General features: G+C 43.3%; 1 protein-coding gene across 2 annotated transcripts in view; it reads left to right on the top strand.

The window, feature by feature from the left end:
• Positions 1–1832: 1832 nt before the first annotated feature.
• The window catches only part of dph2 (diphthamide biosynthesis 2), a 23377-nt gene continuing 4041 nt past the window's right edge, over positions 1833–21168 (top strand). The window contains exons 1-5 of one of the 2 annotated variants that reach the window (XM_060931705.1): positions 1833–1915; positions 4073–4256; positions 4372–4484; positions 4578–4798; positions 6912–7589. In XM_060931705.1, the coding sequence (XP_060787688.1) occupies positions 4104–4256; positions 4372–4484; positions 4578–4798; positions 6912–7589 (1165 nt within the window). In that variant the 5' untranslated portion in view covers positions 1833–1915; positions 4073–4103. Of the gene's footprint in view, positions 1942–4072; positions 4257–4371; positions 4485–4577; positions 4799–6911; positions 7590–21168 lie in introns of both variants that reach the window. The other variant, XM_060931714.1, reaches the window with a different exon arrangement.

Below are 21168 nucleotides of genomic sequence, written 5' to 3'. Positions count from 1 at the left end.
CTCCAACTCTTTCAGGTTGGAGGGTCGCCTTGCCATCACCCTGATCTTTAGCTCCCTTCACAGATTCTCAATTGGATTTAAGTCAGGACTCTGGCTGGGCCACTGCAAAGCGTTAATGTTTTTGTCCGCTAACCAGTTCTTCACCACTTTTGCTGTGTCCCCACTGGTGCCCAAGGCCAAGTTTCTCTGCAGACCGCCTGATGTTGTTGTTGAGAATCCTGATGTACTGCTCTTTTTTCATGGTGCCGTTTACTGTGATTAGGTTCCCTGGTCCATTGGCTGAAAAACACCCCCGAAGCATTAGGTTCCCACCACCATGTTTGACAGTGGGGATGGTGTTCTTAGGGTTGAAGGCCAAATGAAGGACACATCATTGCGGCCAAACAATTCAATTTTTGTTTCATCTGACCATAAAACAGAAGACCAGAAGTCATCTTCTTTGTCCAGATGAGCATTTGCAAAGGCCAAGTGGGCTTTTGTGTGCCTTATGGGGAGAAGTGGTGTCCTCCTTGGTCTGCGTCCGTGGAACCCAGCAGTGTGCAGTGTCCGTTGGACTGTCTGCCTTGAACTCTTGCCACCAGCAGAGCCCAGATTCACCAGGATGGCCTTGGTGGTGATCCTTGGATTCTTTTTCACCTCTCTCACTATCCTCCTGGCCAGCACAGGTGTCACTTCTGGCTTCCGACCACGTCCTCTAAGATTTTCCACAGTGCAGAAAGTCTTGTATTTTTTAATAATACTTTGCACTGTAGCCACTGGAACTTGAAAACATTTAGATATGGCCTTATAGCCCTTTCCTGACTTGGGAGCAGCCACAGGTCCTCAGTGAGCTGCTTTGTCTTCGCCATGACTGTCCACAAACCAACTGCAGAGAGCTGCTGTTTGTCACTTGTTGAGTTGATTAAAACAGCTGTTCCCAATTAATCAGGGTCATTAGGATGCTTTAGAACAGCTTGGACTATTTGGAATGGTATAGAACTTTGGATTTTCCCATAGACTGTGACCATTTGCAAAGGGTATGAATAATTTTGGACATGCCACTTTTTGTTCAAATGTAAATAAAAGCTCATCTCATCTCATTATCTGTAGCCGCTTTATCCTTCTACAGGGTCGCAGGCAAGCTGAAGCCTATCCCAGCTGACTACGGGCGAAAGGCGGGGTACACCCTGGACAAGTCGCCAGGTCATCACAGGGCTGACACATAGACACAGACAACCATTCACACTCACATTCACACCTACGCTCAATTTAGAGTCACCAGTTAACCTAACCTGCATGTCTTTGGACTGTGGGGGAAACCGGAGCACCCGGAGGAAACCCACGCGGAGAACATGCAAACTCCGCACAGAAAGGCCCTCGCCGGCCATGGGGCTCGAACCCGGACCTTCTTGCTATGAGGCAACAGCGCTAACCACTACACGACCGTGCCGCCCTAAATAAAAGCTAAGAAATAATTTTTTCCACAATGATGCCTCTTGAACATCGTCTTATCTTCTGGGAGACGCCGGTGTCATTTCCAGTCAAAGAAAACCTTGCTCGTTGAATAAAAGTAACTTTAAGTCAAAATTTGCCAGGGGTATGAATAATTTTGGGCTTGACTGTGTGTGTATATGGGCATAAGAGCCCAGTGTTCTGCCTTGATGCTGTAGTTTGTATGCGTGTGACGTTAAAGTGTTTTTCCAGAAGAGTCCTGAAGGTCAGTGTTCCAGTAAATCGAGTCCCTTTTATAAACTAATGAGATCCCGGAAATAGCTCCTGGTTTGAGACGCACTGTTCCTGTGGTCCACCAGAGGGCAGCAGTGCGCTGGAGTAGTGCGGCTAAATTCGTCGAAGAAGACCACATCCCGGAAGTGAAGTGCAGTGCAGCTCTTTTCACGTGGAAGCTGATTTTATTGGACCATGAGCTTTAATTTTAGTATGTACAACAAATTTATATAGTTTGTAAGTTGCAGCATGCAGTTTTTTGTTGGATTTGTCTTCATTTTGTTAAATGTAAATATATTTTTCACTCGTGGCGTTGAATCTCGTCCATGGTTAGATGTGAGCTGGGTTTCCTATAAGTCTCTTAACACTGAGAGCAGCTTAACTAGGGGAGAGAGTGTTCGTTGTGCTGCTTGCTTTACCATTTAACGATGATCTTTGTGCTACGATGCTTTTGGGAAACTCAGACCTGTCTGTTTGTGCTTGATGTTCGGTTTCTCAGTTGCCTGGGTGTAGTTTAACATGTTTTCAAAGAGAAACATCCTGAAAACATCTCACAACTTTAGAAGGTTAAAGGAGGTGGAAGGGTTTCCTTTGATACAGTGATACAGAAAAGACAAAATAATCTTCGAGTCATTTATTTTTTTGTATTTTTAAATGTAAAACGAAACTATTCACTAATCTAACTACATATACCATCTGTGTGTGTGTGTGTGTGTGTGTGAGAGAGAGAGAGAGTTATGTATGAGAGAGTTCTATGCAGAAGTCTTAGGCAACCTCTTTTTTTTTTGTACAATCTTTGTATAGATTTTATTTTATGACATTATCAAGCCAGTAGAAAATATTTTAAGATTTTAAAACATGAATTTTCTTAATAATAATCTGTAACGTTGTATGTCAAAGAAAGCAGGCTATTATATGAGACACTTTTCAGACAAAAACATAATGAAGGCTACTGGGTTTTGCTGCAAAATTAAAAGTTACGGGGGGATGTTTGTATCTGAGCAGCGTATTACATAAGAGACCACTTTTCAGATAAAAAAAAAAAAAAAACAGAATGAAGGCTGCTGGGTTTTGGTGAAAAATTAAGAAGCGAGTGTGACAGTCAAAGTGTCCAGAAGCACTGCGGCTGGTTCTGTAAGATGCTCAGTAAAACCTACAGCTCATTTCATTATCCAACTGCACTCGCTGTACCTGAGACTACTTCTCATCTCATTATCTCTAGCCGCTTTATCCTTCTACAGGGTCGCAGGCAAGCTGGAGCCTATCCCAGCTGACTACGGGCGAAAGGCGGGGTACACCCTGGACAAGTCGCCAGGTCATCACAGGGCTGACACATAGACACAGACAACCATTCACATTCACACCTACGCTCAATTTAGAGTCACCAGTTAACCTAACCTGCATGTCTTTGGACTGTGGGGGAAACCGGAGCACCCGGAGGAAACCCACGCGGACACGGGGAGAACATGCAAACTCCGCACAGAAAGGCCCTCGCCGGCCACGGGGCTCGAACCCGGACCTTCTTGCTGTGAGGCGACAGCGCTAACCACTACACCACCGTGCCGCCCCTGAGACTACTTTAAAAAAAAAAAAGGCAAATGGTCACCACGTGAAATATTGACTTTGTTTAACTGTTTACTGCACTCTGTAGTATTTTTCTTTTAAATACTACACATACTTGGTAATAAACTTGATTCTGATAAAATCGAATGATTTAATTTCCTTATTTCTGAAGTCTTCTGTTCAGCATTTCTCTGCCTGAGTTTCTGCACAGTACTTTTATATACTGTATATGCAGCCAGGTTTTTGCTCAGGTTCATACATTATAACAGTAATGTTTTCAGCAGTGAAAGCTTCCAAATGTGATATAAATATGGACTTTTCTTCCACTTGTCTTTCTCAGCGCTGTCTCTCTCTCTCTTTTCCACTTCTTTTGGTGTTTGTTCTGTTTCTGATTTTTGGTTTTCACTGTTACAAGTAAACCTTTCCAGCTCTGTGAAAGTTTGTTCCTTTCCATTTTAGGCTTTTAGACTTTTGTTGGAATTTTTTCTCATTTCCAAAATAATCGGTAACCATATGTGGGCTAATTTAATTATGAGAAACTAGAATTAGTTCCATTAAAGTGAATTTACTAGAGTCTGTAAATGTGGTTGCAAATGTTTGAGCTTATTTAGAGAGACAGTCTTTAATTTCAGGAAGATGACTTGCAGTCAGTTGCTGTTGCGCTTTAAATGAACATCAAATTCTGAATGGATTTTTATTAGTATCACTATAGAGGCTCACGTTCAACATTTTTCCACCTAGAAACCAGAGACGTTCTGATCACCTAACTTAATTACTGCCATTGACTTTGCTCTCTCTTGTCCAGGTGCTGAATGTAGCCCGACTGCTTAAGCACCATGACTGAGGTGTTCAGCAGTAACAGTGAGATGGTGCTGCAGCGCAGTGTGAACGTGATCCACAGTGAATCACGCAGCCGGCCTGAAGATCTACAGGAGCTTTATCAGATCAAGGAGACCTGTTCCTTTATTACCAGCAACAATTTCAAAAAGGTGAACTTTGAATTGGCAGAAAAATGTTTTCACAGTGTTTTGTGTTTTTAAAATCAGATGTTCGCATCTATGTATATTTTTACTGTAAATCAGCATGATCTCTTATTGAATCCAGGTAGCTTTGCAGTTTCCTGATGACCTTCTGGGAGATTGTGTTGCAGTCTCTGCAGCATTAGAGAGAGAAACCAAGGCAAAGACATATATTTTAGGTGACACCACCTATGGCAGGTAAAATCTGGTCTCATTGGTTTTAGCTCATTATCATTATAATAGCTGATCTAAGTCACCATGCTCCACACGTTTGGTTCTCCTCCTCCTCAGCTGCTGTGTGGATGAAGTGGCTGCCGAGCACGTCGGCGCTGACTGCATCGTGCACTACGGCCGCTCGTGTCTCAGTCCATCCACACGTCTGCCCCTTATGTATGTGTTCGGGAAGAGACCCATCAATGTGCAGGAGTGTGCTGCAGTGTTCAGAGAACTCTACCCTGACACTGAGAGTCATGTGATCATATTGTATGAGGTCACCTATTCACATGCTATAGGTAGGTTCATAAAATCACTCCAGATTTTTTTTTCTTTAATCTGAGGAACTGCTTTATCAATTCTCAATGCTTTTCCATCAACCAGTGCCACATGGTGAGTTAGTTATGAACACAAGGGGTTAAATGGTATTCATAGATGATCGAATGAATTTATTTGGAAGAAAATGAAACGCAAAACAGGTAGATCACGTATAACGTACTAAAATGTGAGTAGTGCTGCAGAGCGTCTCTCTCAGGGTGAACGGTTGAGCCTGAAACGCAGCACGTTCACTGTAATGGCAGTGAGTGCAACCAGGGTGCAAATACAAATATGCTTAAATGCAATCTTTATTAAACAGTGCCAACACGCAAAAAAAAAAAAAAGGAAGGGCTGACTGAATTTCAGATTGCTTTCTAATGTGCACATCGTACACCATGGTAGTGTGCACCGTCCCGGTGTAACAAGCACACGAGCGATTAGGACGCCATTTGGCATTTAACCTCTGGTGGATTTGATATGGATCATGGGTAAGATGTGTAAAACCAAGGTAATTAGTGAAAAGAAAACGTTAATGTCAGGAAACAAACAAAAGCTAATTTGAAGGATTGAACTGAATGATAAAACTGTGACATTGCCTCTTGAATAAGGACGTCTAAACAGTCAGTACAGTGCTGCACTGTCCAGTCGAAAAGTCTTACGTTATCAGTACAGTTTTGTATTCGATTATTCAGTAGTCTGCACTATAATTAGCTCCACCCATTTGTCCAGGCTTGGCTCGTGTATTATACCAGTCAAAAATGTGGACACCAAACTTTTAAGAATGCGCAGACAAAATAAAATATGAACTTATTATACGCACCTCAGATATTCCAAGAAATGTATCTTCTTGATCGACTGTGTGGTGTTAAATATTAAGTCTCACTAATGAGATCATGTGAAAAATAAAATACTAAATCAAAATTATGAGATGACAATAGCTTGACAATTTTAACTCAAAATAATATATGATGAAATACAGTACCAGTTAAGTTTTGACACCCCTTCTAATTCACTGTTTTTTCTTTATTTTTATTAATTGAGACACTTCATGTCTTAAAGTAATGATGGCTGTCGTTTCTCTTTACTTCGCTGAGCGCTTCTTGACATAATATGGATCACTACAGTTGTGGAATAGGGCTATTTACTGTATTATTATTATTATTATTTACTGTTTGATCTTAAACGCATTAAGAAGGCAAGAAATTGCACTAATTAACTTTTGACGGTGCACTTGTTAATTGAAAAGCATTCATGAAGCTGGTTAAGATAATGCCGACAGTGTGTAAAGCACCATCAAGGGAAACGCTGGCTACTTTCAAGAATCGAAAATATGAAATGTATTTTGTTTTTGTTTTTTAACACTTTTTTTTGTTTGCCACATAATTCCATGTGTTATTCAATAGTTTTGATGTCTTGAGTATTGTTTTATGATGTATAAAATAGTCAAAATACAGAAAAACCTGTGAATGAGTAGGGGTGTCTAAACTTTTGACTGCTACTGTATATATTGCAATGAATTTAACATTCATTTGGGATTTTAAAATGTTTCACAAGACAGCAGAACCTTGCAAGATATTCTGTATGCTATATGTACAAGCCCCACTGTTCATTCAAGAAGTACCCCGTATCCAAACCTAATTAGTATCTCCTTGCGTAGAAAGCTTGAGGGAACGCTTTTTATCCCCCGCTGGCCGAAAGGCCCGAAGGGGGATCATGTCGTGGCAATGTCTGTCCGTCCCGGGAAAGGTACTCACCTTCTGAAATCAACTCCTCTCACAATTTTTGGAGGAATTTCACGAAACTTGGCAGGATTCTTTGTTACATGTTGCTAATACGCAGATTGCAATTTCGTTCAATTCAGTCGCATTTTACCAGAGTTATGGCCTTATAGCATAGATATAGTTGCCAGCAGGGGATATTGTGCTCTCGGAGCACTCTTGTTTTTCTTTTGTGATTAGTTTGCAGTTGGTCTTTTTTTGGTCAGTTCAGCTTGCTACGGTATGTTATTCCACCCTGCAACTCAACTGTCTTCATAGCAATGCTTTTAGAGGTGTTTTTTTCTTTTTTTTAAAATATATGTTTGTTTCTCATCAGATGACTTCCAAAGGCTTTTGGGTGACACCTACCCCAACGCCGTGTTCTCTGTTCTCAGAGTGGATCATTCACACGGTCAGGTTTATGGACCTGTCCAAGTTAGCAATAACTCAAACTGTCAGGGCGACGGGTTTGTTCATAAATTTGGCCGGCAGTTTGGTTTAAAACGAGGAAAAAACGTGGACGACTACAGCATGTTCTACATTGGCCACGAGGGTCTTACTCTCACCAACTTCATGATGACGTGGAACCGTTGCGCCTTCAGTTCATTCAACCCTGACACATCAACAGGTCGAGCTGAATCCATCAACATCAACAAAGCGCTGATGAAGCGCTACTATGCCATTGAGCGGGCAAAGGATGCCAGCGTGGTGGGAATCTTGGTGGGCACGTTGGGCGTCGCCAACTACTTGAGCATCATTGAGCAGCTGAAAGAAAGTATTCGCAAGGCTGGCAAGAAGAGCTACATGTTCGCGATGGGGAAGATCAATGTACCAAAGCTGGCCAACTTCCTGGAGATTGATGTGTACGTGTTAGTCGCTTGTCCAGAGAACTCGCTGCTGGATTCTAGCGAGTTCTACAGGCCAGTGGTGACGCCGTTTGAGATGGAAGTAGCCTGCAACAAGCATCGCGAGTGGAGCGGAGAATACATCACTGACTTTCAAGACCTGCTGCCTGGTATGTGCTTTTGATTTGACAGAAAATGCAGATTTTCCTTCAGTGTACATTACATCATGAGTTAGTGTAATAAGGTACAAGAGGCACAGTTCCTCAGTGAAATCAGAATTTAGTGCTTTTTTTTTTTTCTGTTTCTCTATAAATGTGAGTAGCTGCTGAAAATGTTACTTTAGCTTATGTGGTTTTTCATTGTAAGTCAGTTGCTCCATCGTGAGCTCTCCATCACGTTAAATCTCTGGTTAGATTTCTCTTTATCCACAGCTTAGTGTATTTGTTGAGGCAATTTCAGGGCCAGCAAATCATCTCATCTTTCAAACGTTTGTGTGCGCGCTCTAGTCTTATACAGGACACTTCAAAGGTCGCTTTGTGCTACTTGCTTTGCTGTAAATGAATAGGCCATTGAAGCAGACCTGCATGTATACACACCCTTCTACAGGTCATGGAGAACGAAGCATCTACAAATGATTTACTGTCACTTTGTTACTACAGTTACATTAAGAGCACGCAAGTTTTCAAAATGTCACTCGGTTGATGAGTAAATAGTCATTCAGCCTGTTTGGATGGACCATGCAAGAGAAGCGTAGTGAGAATCGTTCTCAACTTGTCATGGTCGTCAGGGATCTGGGCTGTTTCTTGCAATTCAGGAACACCAGCCCAACCTGAAACCAGATTTTTGCGTCATTGCTACAGTCTATAGTTAGAGCTGATCAACACAGCTAAAGCAAGCCATGCCCTGTGTCCGAAATCACTCACTCGTTCACGACTCCCTGCTCACTATATAGGGAATTACTGTATAGAGGACTATATAGTGAGCTCATTAATAAAATGAAAAAACACTTTCGGACGCTACTCTGCCACACCGTTATTTACGTCATTACTGTCGCACAATTAAAACGTGCCAGATCAGTCGGCTGGTGGGTTTTCAAAATAATAAATACATGCATGCGTGCATTTTTGTGATAAATCCATATTATACTGGGCGCATTTCCCACATTAATAAATACAAAGTACTTTGTTTCTGCTGCATCTTTCAGTTCTTTTAAATCAAGGCTGAATACTTTCTTTTTTTCCGCTGCCTTTTATTCAATCAAATTTGAGGCTTTTGATTTCTTTCAGCGCGACCGCAATGCATGATGGGATATATTGTTTGGTTAGTAACCATCGGTTGTACACTACTTTTCGTGATGCACTGTGGGATACTTTGAGTGCACTATATAGGGTGTAATAATGCTCACTATTGAGGTATTTCACCTGACGTCACAGGGTCACGTGACGCCCCGGTGTCCACCATTTTGGACGGCAAGCTAGCTAATGTCAACGACAGTAGCTGGTATGTTACTGTAGCAATGTTTACGTTCAGTCATTTGGATGACTGTTAAAACCTTTCAGTCTCAAGTTTTTCCTTTACTGGATTTACTAGTTTACTGAGCTAGCGCGCGCTGGCGGACGGCGAGCGCGCGATGGCTCCCGGCTTGGCCGGCGAGCGCGCGATGGCTCAGTAAACTAGTAAATCCAGTAAAGGAAAAACTTGAGACTGAAAGGTTTTAACAGTCATCCAAATGACTGAACGTAAACACTGCTACAGTAACATACCAGCTACGATGTTGTTGACATTAGCTAGTGCTAACAGCTAGTTGCTAATACACTGCTACAACTACACCGACCCTAATAATACAGTTCTTGGTCATTGCCTGATAACAGCAAATTTATAACGGGCCATGTCTCAACAGACTAAGAAGTTATTTCAATGACATTTAATAACATTTTGTTTATCCTGAGGACCGAAAGTAAATGAAAATGTGAACAAACCTTAGCTGTAATCAGATGGCGACCACCGGCTCCAGGGACGACCCGCTGATGTAGGCATGTTACCCAGCCTGACACAAAATATTTGTAGGCATCCAAACTCTTATACGCTTTCAGATCAATACCTGTGTATGGCGATGGGTTTTTAACGACATAGGTATACAGATTATGTGGGCCGAAGTCAGGTAAAGACGAGGGCTTCGTGTACTTCCGTACGTCAGTGAACAGTCCTGGTGGAAGCAGGTAAACGTCGTTCTCTAAGCCTGCTAACCTCAATTTTTGCAAATACCTCTCCCTCTGCTCGCCCTGTAAATGCCCTACGTCGCTGGATAGTGAAGGTGTTTTCTGCATCTCGCTCCTTTTTCTTTTATGTTTTTCGTTTGTCACCTTCCTCGCATTCAAACTGATTCGAGCCGTGCCGTCCAAAATGGCAGCATCACATGACTTGGTCACGTGAGTGAAATACCTCAATACATTCGGACAGCACTACAAAATGGCGACCTCACTATATAGTACATTATATAGTGAGTAGGGAGCGATTTCGGACACAGGAACAGACGAGGGTTTTTTTTTCTCTCTCTGTTTGCATTCAGACTACTTGAACATTTATGAATGGCTGTATACAAGGACTTTCGGAATGTTTCGTTGGTATCGGGGGTAGCACGTATCTAATCCCCTCCTGTCTTTCAAAGGTCAAATAAAAATCAATAAAAGGCTTCATATTTTGGGCATTCACAGCATCTTATGTGTTTAATAAACGTTTTAAAGAGGATTATCTGTGGAAAGGTTGTTTTTTTTTTTTAAACCAAGTGTTCCAGTACCACACTGAATGATATGAAGTGAGGCTGTGGGCTAACTGAGCCCCATGCTGGAGGCAGAGATGCTCTCTGCTGTAGGTTCATGTAGGCAAGCAGCAACAGTTGTGCCACGTGACAACACAGCATGACATGCCCGCCGAGTTGTGAGCTCCAGCAGGTTAATATGTTCTAGCCCATATTGGTGACTTTCTGTAATACGTCACCAGTAGGCATGCTACGGACTCAGTCACACGTGCAATGAACGTGAACGGAGTGGATTATTTACTCTCTAGTTATTTTTCTGCTAGAATATGCTTGGAGGAGAAATTGAAATTTGATAGATTGAGCACACATTTTTCTAATCTAAGTACAAGTTACACAAAAGGACAGAGGACAAACCCACAAGTTTAGTGTTCCATCCATCCTCTACCGCTTATCCGGATCCAGGTCGCAGGGGTAGCAGCCTAAGTAGAGCAGCCCAGCGCAGAGTTCCCTCTGGGCTGCTAAGTTTAGTGTTTTGAAGAAAATATATTTGTTATTCAGATGGAATGTAGTTCAGATTCGAATAGCAAAAGTGTGTGTGTATAAATAAAATCCGCCCGTCGATCAGGTTTACTGCGGATTATTCTCCTGTTAGAGTTAATTTTTGGGATATTTATGTTAAACTTGATAGTGAAGGTACTTTCCATACCGACCTGTTCATCAAACCTACTGACACCTGACAATTTTTGCTGGCATCATCTTGTCACCCTGGTCATGTCAAGCGTAGTCTACTGTACAGCCAGGCTCTTCGCATTTTATGCATATGCTCGAATGCCAATACCGCGTTAGATCGTCTCTGTGAACTTGAGCAGCCTTTTTGTAGATGTGGTTACAGCAAATGCAAAGTTAAAACTCGGATTAAGCATGCTATAATAACATTTTTTTCAGATGACTCTCCTAAAATGAAGAAAAGTGACAATCGCGTACCGTGCATTTTCGACTATCGCCCCGGCCTTCCAGACGTTAATGGTATTTTGTCACGCTACCTCCCTGTTCTCCATTGCTCCAGCAGAATGAAAGAGTGTGTACCTGAGAAGCCTTTGGTCTGCTTCCGACGTCCCCTTAATTTTATGTAATTTGCTGGTACGGGTGAAGCTGCCCAACCTAGACACTAACTCAGTTATACAAGGTTCTTGTGGGCCATGTGGAAAGTCGTGTCGTCACATTTGTAGTATTCTTCCTTCACAAACTTCAATCACTAGTACAACAACTACAGCTACTTTTGCCCTTGTCAGTAGTGGGGCCAACTGCGCCTCTACCAACTGTATCTACGTTATCACTTGTACCCTGTGTAAGGCCCAGTATGTTGGCCAGGCAAAAATGTTTAGACTTCGTGTTAATAATCATAAAAGTGCTATTAGAAACACTAGGGTAAACTCAGGTAACGGTTGTATGCAGTTGTATGAACATTTTACTATGAATGGACATTCTCAATCTAACTTTTTCCTTCACCATTGTACAAGGTGTGTTCCAAAACTCAGGATCTACTTGAGGCAGAAAGAGATTGGATCTGGAAACTAAAAACAGTGCGCCCTTCAGGTCTGAATATTAATGACGGTTTCTGTAGTCAGCTTAGGGCAAGTTTACATTAGACCGTATCTGTCTCGTTTTCTTCGCGGATGCACTGTCCGTTTACATTAGACCGCCTGGAAACGCCGGGAAACGGGAATCCGCCAGCGTCCACGTATTCAATCCAGATCGTGTCTGGTCCGGTGCTGTGTAAACATTGAGAATACGCGGATACGCTGTGCTGAGCTCTAGCTGGCGCCGTCATTGGACAACGTCACTGTGACATCCACCTTCCTGATTCGCTGGCGTTGGTCATGTGACGCGACTGCTGAAAAACGGCGCGGACTTCTGCCTTGTATCACCTTTCATTAAAGAGTATAAAAGTATAAAAATACTGCAAATACTGATGCAAATACTGCCCATTGTGTAGTTATGATTGTCTTTAGGCTTGCCATCCTTCCACTTGCAAGTGGTAAGTGATATGTGCTGGGATCACACACACAGCGGCTCAGTCCCGAATCGTGGCTCGTGCACTTCACTTGCGCGCTGTGTGAGCTGCGCAGGGCCGGAGTGCGCACCCTCCAGAGGGCACTCGCTGTTCAGGGCGGAGTGATTTGGAGCGCAGGATGCCTGCGGAGCCGAGCGTATCCGTGTATTGGTGTTGCTGTGTGCACACTAATCGTTTTTAAAACGTTAATCTGATGATCCGCTGATACGGTCTAATGTAAACATGGGCTTAGAGGCCCACGTGCCACTTGTTCCTAACCCTTTTTCTGATTGGCCTTGGGCTCGCTGTTCTTTATTGGTCGGTTTCCCATTGTAAACTTTTAGCTATTTTTGATTAGATGAACTTGATTTTTCATAATTATTCGCTTAATGTCATTCGTACCACTTCGCTCATGTTTTGACACTAATAGCTTTCTGGAATGTGTATGTATGTATGCATGTCCGTCCCTCATTTCCTGTCTTTTCTTGTTCGCTCTATGTACTGTTATTTGTATGTTTAAGTACAGTGCCCGAAGAAGATCCCCGTGTGGGATCGAAAATTTGCTATCGGAAACCGGCTTTTTGTTAGTGTGTGTGTGTGTGTGTGTGTGTGTGTGTGTGTATATATATATATATATATATATATATATATATATATATATATATATATATATAGTACTGTGCAAAAGTCTTAGGCATGTAAAGAAATGCAAATGGCTTCAACATTTAAAAGAATACTGTAAACAGCAGTATTTGGTGTGAGACGAGCCTTTGCTTTAAAAAAAAAAAGTCTCCGGTACAGCGAGTGCAGTTTTATAAGGAAATGAGCTGTAGGTTTTACTGAGCATCTTACAGAACCAGCCACAGTTCTTCTGGACACTTTGACTGTCACACTCGCGTCTTAATTTTGCACCAAAACCCAGCAGCCTTCATTATGTTTTCTTTTTTAATCTGAAAAGTGCTCATTTATGAAAGTGCCACTTTCATGTCCTCTCTCACCACATCCATGTATCTCCTCTTTGCCCTTCCTTGTTTTCGTGTGCCTGGCAGTTCCATCCTCAACATTCTCCTTCCAACATGCTCTGCATCTCTTCTCAGGATGTGCCAGGGGCGGTTTCTCAGAGACAACAAGGGAAGCCGAGCTTCCCCTAAAATTCTCTCCCCAAACTGCGGCGTCTACGACGTTGAATTCTCATTAAAACAATAATTTGCATAACATAATATATGCCCAAGATTGTATTTATGTTCATAACTATCCTGTAACTTATTTGAGTGATGTCTGACGAACTTGCAGTTCGCTACGAGAATCACCTTTGCTGCCAGGCTGTAACCTTTCTTATTTCAATGGGCTCTATGGACTGGCAGCAGTGTTGCCAGATTGGGCGGTTTTAAGTGCATTTTGGCAGGTTTTGAACATATTTTGGGATGGAAAACGTCAGCAGTATCTGGCAACACTGACTGGCAGCCGGGTATCCGTTGCAGTCTACGAGACGGCTCTGAACAGCCAATTTCGGCTAGTTGTTATTGGTTAAAATCAACAAAATCGTCACTTCCAGGGAAGCCGGGCTTCTCTGGGACTAAACGAGACAGTGGGCGGGACAAGAAGCCGGGCTGATAAAGGATTATTGGAGGTAGTGTTTGAAAGACATGAGGAGGGCGGTACTTCGGCGAGGAACACGGAAGTATGATCAGTCAGTCCCTAGCGGATGTCGAGAAAGTGTAGTCGTGTGCCAAAGTGCTGTCCGAATTTCTTTTCATATAAACGTTTCTTCTCATTGATGTCTCTGTACATTACTCTGTAAATAAATGTAAATATTACTCCTTGTGCTTTGTTAACTTTCATCCATTCTATCAGTTTGATCATTTGTGAATTCACTCGTTTATTTCATTTGTAGTTCAATCTGGTTGTAGGCTAGCTTGAGTCTTATTGGGATCTGCAGTGCTAGCTGCTAACAGAAATTGGTGAAGTCTCTGGAAAGCACAACCAGCTGGTATGACAGGGTCACAGACCATTTTCTGGAAAAGGAGCGGAGGGCAGAATTTGTGTATAAATAGTGTTCATGTTCATGAATCTGAAGTGTGTATATTGTTCAGTAATGTTAAGAGAATGGTGGGCTCTGTGTTATAGGTTATACCTGGGTATAATATTCAAGGTTCTGTGTGTTGCATAGCCTACCTGGTTATGAATTTCCAGACTGTGTTGCAGAAGATGTTCAAGGATGTGTTGCACAGCTGGGTGTTGTGTTAAAGACTCTGTGTTGCATATCAGGGTATGATGTTCAAGGCTCTTCGTTGAATAGCCAGTGATTTTTGGATGTTTGATATTTTTGATTAAGGATATGAGGCACTAGCCTGGCAAGCCAGACTATAACATGAAATGTACAAGCAAAAATACTTTCTGCCACTAGGTAGGGTTGTCTAGTTCACTGTGCTAATGGGGCACACTTTTCTATGCTTTGATATCCGGCCTACAGGTTTTACGATGAATGCGTAAAATGGGCTTCCCCTGTTTTAAAAACCAGCAGCCGCCACTGGGATGTGCCCATACCATCTCAGTCTCATCTCTCTTAGCTTAATTCCCAAGCTGTCCACATGCGCTGTCCCTCTGATGTGCTTGTTCCTTATCCTGTCCAACCTTGTCACTCCCATCGCAAACCTTAACATCCTCAACTCCGCCACCTCCAACTTTGCCTCCTGTCTCTTCGTTAAGGGTACGGTCTCCAATCCATACATCACAGCTGGTCTCACTACTGTCTTATACATCTTATTTTTCACTTTTGCTGGGACTTTCCTATCACAAATGACTCCCGAACTCCTCCTCCAACTGCTCCACCCTGCCTGCACTCTCTTTCTCACCTCCCTATCGCAGCCCCCATTTTCCTGCACAGTTGACCCCAGGTACTTGAATTCACCAACTTTCTTTACGTCTACTCCTTGCATCTTCACTACACTCTCATCCCCATTCTCATTGATGCACATGTATTCTGTTTTGCTCCTGCTCACCTTCATTCCTCTTCGTTCCAATGCATACCTCCATCTCTCCAAACCCAGCTCAACCTCCTTTCTACTTTCACCACATATCACAATATCATCCGCAAACATCATGTTCCATGGTGACTTTTGCCTCACTTCGTCCGTCAAGCTATCCATCACTATGGCAAACAAGAAAGGACTCAAAGAAGATCCTTGGAGTCCCACCTTCACCTTGAACCATTCAGTCGTTCCAACTGCACACCTCACTGCTGTTTCACTGTTCTCATACATGTCTTGCACCACTCTAATATACTTCTCATTTACTCCACACTTTCTCATACAATACCATAACTCATCTCTCAGCACTCTATCGTATGCCTTCTCCAGGTCTACAAACACACAATGTAGCTTTCTCTGGCCTTCCCTGTACTTCTCCATTAACATTTCTTAAAGCAAAAATTGCATCCGACGTGCTCTTCCTTGGCATAAACCCGTACTGCTGTTCACAGATTGCTACCTCTCTTCTCAATCTCGCCTCCAATACCCTTTCCCGTAGCTTCATGGTGTGGCTCATCAATTTTATTCCTCTGTAATTACTGCAGCTCTGTACATCTCCCTTATTCTTGTATATTGGGACTAGCACACTCTCCATTCATTTGGCATTTTCTCATTCTCTAGGATCTTATTAAACAGTCTCGTGAGGAACTCCACAGCCGTCTCACCCAAACATCTCCAAGCCTCAATCGGGATCCCATTTGGTTCGACTGCTTTCCCAGTCTTCATTCTTTTCATGGCTGCCCTCACCTCATCCTTACTAACCAACTCTGCTTCCTGATTTGCTGTCTCCAACGAATCTGACCTTTTCTCTCTTGGATTCTCCTCATTTAATAAATCCTCAAAGTACTCTTTCCACCTTTTTAATACCCTCTCTTTGTTTGTCAGCACATTTCCATTTACATCTTTCATCACTCTTACCTGCTGTACATCCCTCGCTTCCCTGTTTCTCTGCTTGGCCAGTCTGTACAGGTCTTTCTCTCCTTCTTTGGTCTCCAGTCTTTCGTACAACTCCTGGTATGTATCTGCTTTTGCCTTCGCTACCGCTCTTTTTGCCTTCTGTCTCATCTCTCTGTATAACCGCCTGCTTTCCTCATCTCTCTGATCGTCCCAATTCTTCTTTGCTAGCCTCTTCCCTCTGCACTTCTTTGTTCCACCACCATGTCTCCTTGTCTTCCTTTCTCCTTCCCGATGACCACCCTAGCACCTTCCTTGCTGCCTCTCTTACTAGTACAGCAGTAGTATTCAAATCTTCTGGCAGACTTCCATGACCACTCAATGCTTGTCTCATTTCTTCCCTAAACTCGTTCTAATGTTCAACCTCTTTTAGTTTCCACCACTTAATCTTCGGCGCCACTATTTCACGCTTCTTCTTTTTCACTTTCAAGCTTCTCCTGCACACGACCACTTGATGTCTAGCTATACACTCCCCTGCCATCACTTTACAGTCTCCAATCTCCTTCAGGTTACCCCTTCTGCAGAGTATTGCCGCTTTTCCACTACAAACGCGGCTGAGCCGTGCCGGGCTGAGTCGAGCCGGGCTGAGTCGAGCTGAGCGGGGCTGTTGGAGTTGCATTTCGACTACAACCGCGCTGAACCGTGCTGGCTGGAAGTGGGTGGACACATTGGGTGGAGTTAGCGAAAGTGGGTGGACGTCAGGTGATGTCGTTAAGCAGCGCAAACAGTGACATCAGTGATCTTTTAAGCGGTAGTCTCACAACCCGGAGAGTAAACAATAAACATGGAGGACATGGAGTCGTTAGTGTTGCTGGTCTTGGTGCTGTGGCTTGTTGTCACCGACAACGCGGACAGATACTGGCAAGAGCGTATAGATGAGGCGAGGCGCATAAGGCTTCAGAAATTCTCGTAATTCGTAATTATTCTCCTTCCGGGTTTGCGGTGTTTACAGATCCCAGCGCGCTCGCGGGGCGTGTGTGGGCATGTGAGGACACTCCTCCTCACCAATCAGTGCACAGGGGAGTGTCTGCTCACGCCCCCAACCTCACTCGGCACGGCTTGGCTCGCTTCAGCCCCACTCCAAAACGGTGCGAGTTTTAGGGGCTAAGCAGGGCTGAAACGAGCTGAGTCGTGCTGGTTTTTGGTAGTCGAAATGCGAGCCGTGTCGGGCTGAAGTGAGCTGAAGCGAGCTGAAGTGAGCTGAAAAAGGGTAGTGGAAAAGGGCCATATGTAGTCCACCTGTGTAGATCTTCCTTCACTCTTAAACGTCACCCTGTGCTGCTCTTTCTTCTCGAAGTACAGTGCCTTGAAAAAGTATTCATACCCCTTGAACTTTTTCACATTTTTCCACCGTACAACCACGAGCTTAAGGTTTTTTTTGTTTTGTTTTTTAATTGAGATTTTATGTGATGGACCAACACAGAGTAGCACATAATTGTGAAGTGAAACGAAAATGATAAATGGTCTTCAAAATTTTAAACAAATAAAAATCTGAAAAATGTGGTGTGCATTAGTATTCAGCCCCCTGTACTCTGATACCTCTAAATACAATCCAGTGCAATCAATTGCCTTCAGACATCATCTAATTAGTTAATAGAGTCCTACTGTGTGTAATTTACTCTCAGCATAAATACACTTGTTCTGTGAAGGCCTCAGTGGTTTGTTGGAGAACACTGAAGAACAAACAGCATCATGAAGACCAAAGAACTCACCAGACAGGTCAGGGATAAAGTTCTGGAGAAGTTTAAAGCAGGGTTAGGTTATAAAAAAATATCCCAAGCTCTGAACATCTCAGGAAGCACTGTTCAACCCATCATTCAAAAATGGAAAAAGTACAGCACAACTGCAAACCTACCAAGACATGGCCGTCCACCTAAACTGACAGAGCGAGCAAGGAGAGCGCTGGTCAGAGAAGCAGCCAAGAGGCCCATGATCACTCTGGAGGAGCTGCAGAAATCCACAGCTCAGGTGGGAGAATCTGTGCACGGGACAACTATAAGGCCCTGTCCACACGGCAACGGATTCAGGTGAATCTGATAAAATTGTTTATCATTTCGGCCTGGCGTCCACACGGCGCCGGCATTTTGGGTGCCCCACAACGATATTTTTTTGAGAACCAGAGTGCCAGAGTGGAAAAATCTGGCAACGGCGCTGTTGCGAAGTCGTCTGGATGAGTAGAATGGATTTGTTTACGATGACGTCACAACCACATGACTAGAACAAGCAGCACTCTCGCTGTTTTGTATGAACCACTGCATTGCATTCACTTTTGTATACAGCTTTTCTTTTAAATAAACAAGTAACTGAACCATTTCTTGAATTTTTTTTTTTTTTATTGGATAAAAATGCTTTTCAAAATGTTCACACACAATAAGAAAATTAAGTTATATAAAACTATGCACACTAATAAAACTAATTTGTACACACAGAAGGCACGATTTCCTCGCGTAGTCGCAGCCATCTTCTTGTGTGTTTGTTCCTGACAGTGCTTCACACCGGGTAGAAGAAGGGGTTTATGCGCATGCGTCTACTTCTATTGTTCTGGTGTCTCCGATGGGACCGTCTTACAGCGCCCCTAGAGGTGTGGCATGTGTATTGCATTGTTTTCAGCAAGCGTTGCGTTGCCATATGTACCTGATATTTTACTGATCCGTTGCCCATGTGGACGCAATATTTTTTTTTAATAAAATCTCGTTGCTGTTGTCGTGTGGATGTAGCCTAAGTCGTACACTCCACAAATCTGGCCTTTTTGGAAGAGTGGCAAGAAGAAAGCCATTGTTGAAAGACAGGCGTAAGAAGTCCCGTTTGCAGTTTGCCAGAAGCCACGTAGGGGATGCAGCAAACATGTGGAAGAAGGTGCTTTGGTCAGATGAGACCAAAGTTGAACTTTTTGGCCTAAATGCAAAGCGCTATGTGCGGCGGAAAACTAACACTGCTCATCACCCTGCACACACCATCCCCACTGTGAAACATGGTGGTGGCAGCATCATGCTATGGGGATGCTTTTCTTCAGCAGGGACAGGGAAGCTTGTCAGAGTTGATGGGAAGATGGATGGAGCTAAATACAGGGCAATCCTGGAAGAAAACCTGTTGGAGGCTGCAAAAGACTTGAGACTGGGAAGGAGATTCACCTTCCAGCAAGACAATGACCCTAAACATCCAGCCAGAGCTACAATGGAATGGTTTAGATCAAAGAATATTCATGTGTTAGAATGGCCCAGTCAAAGTCCAGACCTAAATCCCATTGAGCATCTGTGGCAAGACTTGAAAATTGCTGTTCACAGACGCTCTCCATCCAATCTGGCTGAGCTTGAGCTATTTTGCAAAGAAGAATGGGCAAAAAATTTCAGTGTCTAGATGTGCAAAGCTGGTAGAGACATACCACAAAAGACTTGCAGCTGTAATTGCAGCAAAAGGTGGCTCTACAAAGTATTGACGCAAGGGGGCTGAATACTAATGCACACCACATTTTTCAGATTTTTATTTGTTTAAAATTTTGAAGACCATTTATCATTTTCGTTTCACTTCACAATTATGTGCTACTCTGTGTTGGTCTATCACATAAAATCTCAATAAAAAAACTTTTAAGTTCGTGGTTGTAAGGTGGAAAAATGTGAAAAAGTTAAAGGGGTATGAATACTTTTTCAAGGCACTGTATGTATTGACTATTGCCAAATTCACCCTCTTTGAAAAATCAACCACCATTTGCCCTTCCACATTTCTCTCTCTTACACCATATCTGCCAATCACGTCCTCATCTCCTCTGTTTTCCCTCGCCAGCATGTCCATTGAAAGTTGCTCCTATAAGCATGCGCTCCTCCCTCGGTATACTTTCTACCATTTCATCCATCTTTTCCCAGAAAGACTCTTCATTCTCACATCCAACCTGTGGGGCATACACGCACACAACATTACCACTCCTTGAATCTCCAACTTCATGCCCATCACTCTATCTGACACCCTCTTCACATCAATCACACTGCTGACCAACTCTCCCCTCAAAAGCTTAGGTCACAACCGGCCGTACGTGCTCCTACGGCCGGTCTACGTGCAAGAAACGCACGGAGGGCACACGTGTGACGTGCTGATTTTCGAGCCGTAGACTGGCCGCAGACCGGCCGCAGAGGTTCTTTGTCATGTCAAACAAACTCTACGGGCGCTTAAGTTTTTTTCAGGTTGCAAGACAAACTTACGGCCAACGTGCGTCTTTCTCCACGAACAAAAAAAACGCAGCGATTTGGGAAACGCCAAAAATCGCACGGCCAAAAAATCGTACGTCCGGTTGTGACCTAGGCTAAAACAATACCAAACACCAATTCTCTTTCCATCAACTCCATAATAAAACAACTTGCATCCATCTCCAATGTTCTTGGCCTTGCTTCCTTTCCACCTCGTCTCCTGCACACACACAATGTCCAACTTCCTTCTTTCCATCATACCTGCTACCTCTCTCACTCTGCCAGTCAGTGTTCCCACATTGTGTTCCTACCCTCAATTCTAAACTCCTTCCCTTCCATCTTTCACGCTTTCTCCTAACACGCCTCCCCCCTCTCTCTCCTTCTTCGTTTTGGCGCAACAGTAGCACACTTTTCCACCGGTACCCTGTTGACCAACAGTACCAGAGGCGGTCGTTGTTAACCCGGGCCAGGACCGATCCAGTATGGCATTTCTCTTTTCATTCCGCATGTTAGATTTGGCACAGTTTTACGCCAGATGCCCTTCCTGACGCAACTCTCTCCAATTTATCCGGTCTTGGGACCAGCACCAAGAGTACGCTTATGCACCCCCAGTGGCTGGATTTTTGTTTTGTACAATTGGAGAGTGGGGGAAAAGAAAAGACACCAATTGGAGAGTGTAAAAAGAAAAGGAACACCATGCGAAAGTTTGGGCACCCCAATACATTTGAGTTCTCAGGTAACTTTTACCAAAATTCCAGAGCTTAATTAGCTTATTGA

The sequence above is a fragment of the Neoarius graeffei genome, chromosome 1 (assembly GCF_027579695.1).
Source record: "Neoarius graeffei isolate fNeoGra1 chromosome 1, fNeoGra1.pri, whole genome shotgun sequence".
In the NCBI taxonomy this organism is placed as follows: domain Eukaryota; kingdom Metazoa; phylum Chordata; class Actinopteri; order Siluriformes; family Ariidae; genus Neoarius; species Neoarius graeffei.
The sequence above is the reverse complement of the archived record's forward strand: the minus strand, read 5'-3'. Positions and strand labels throughout refer to the sequence as shown.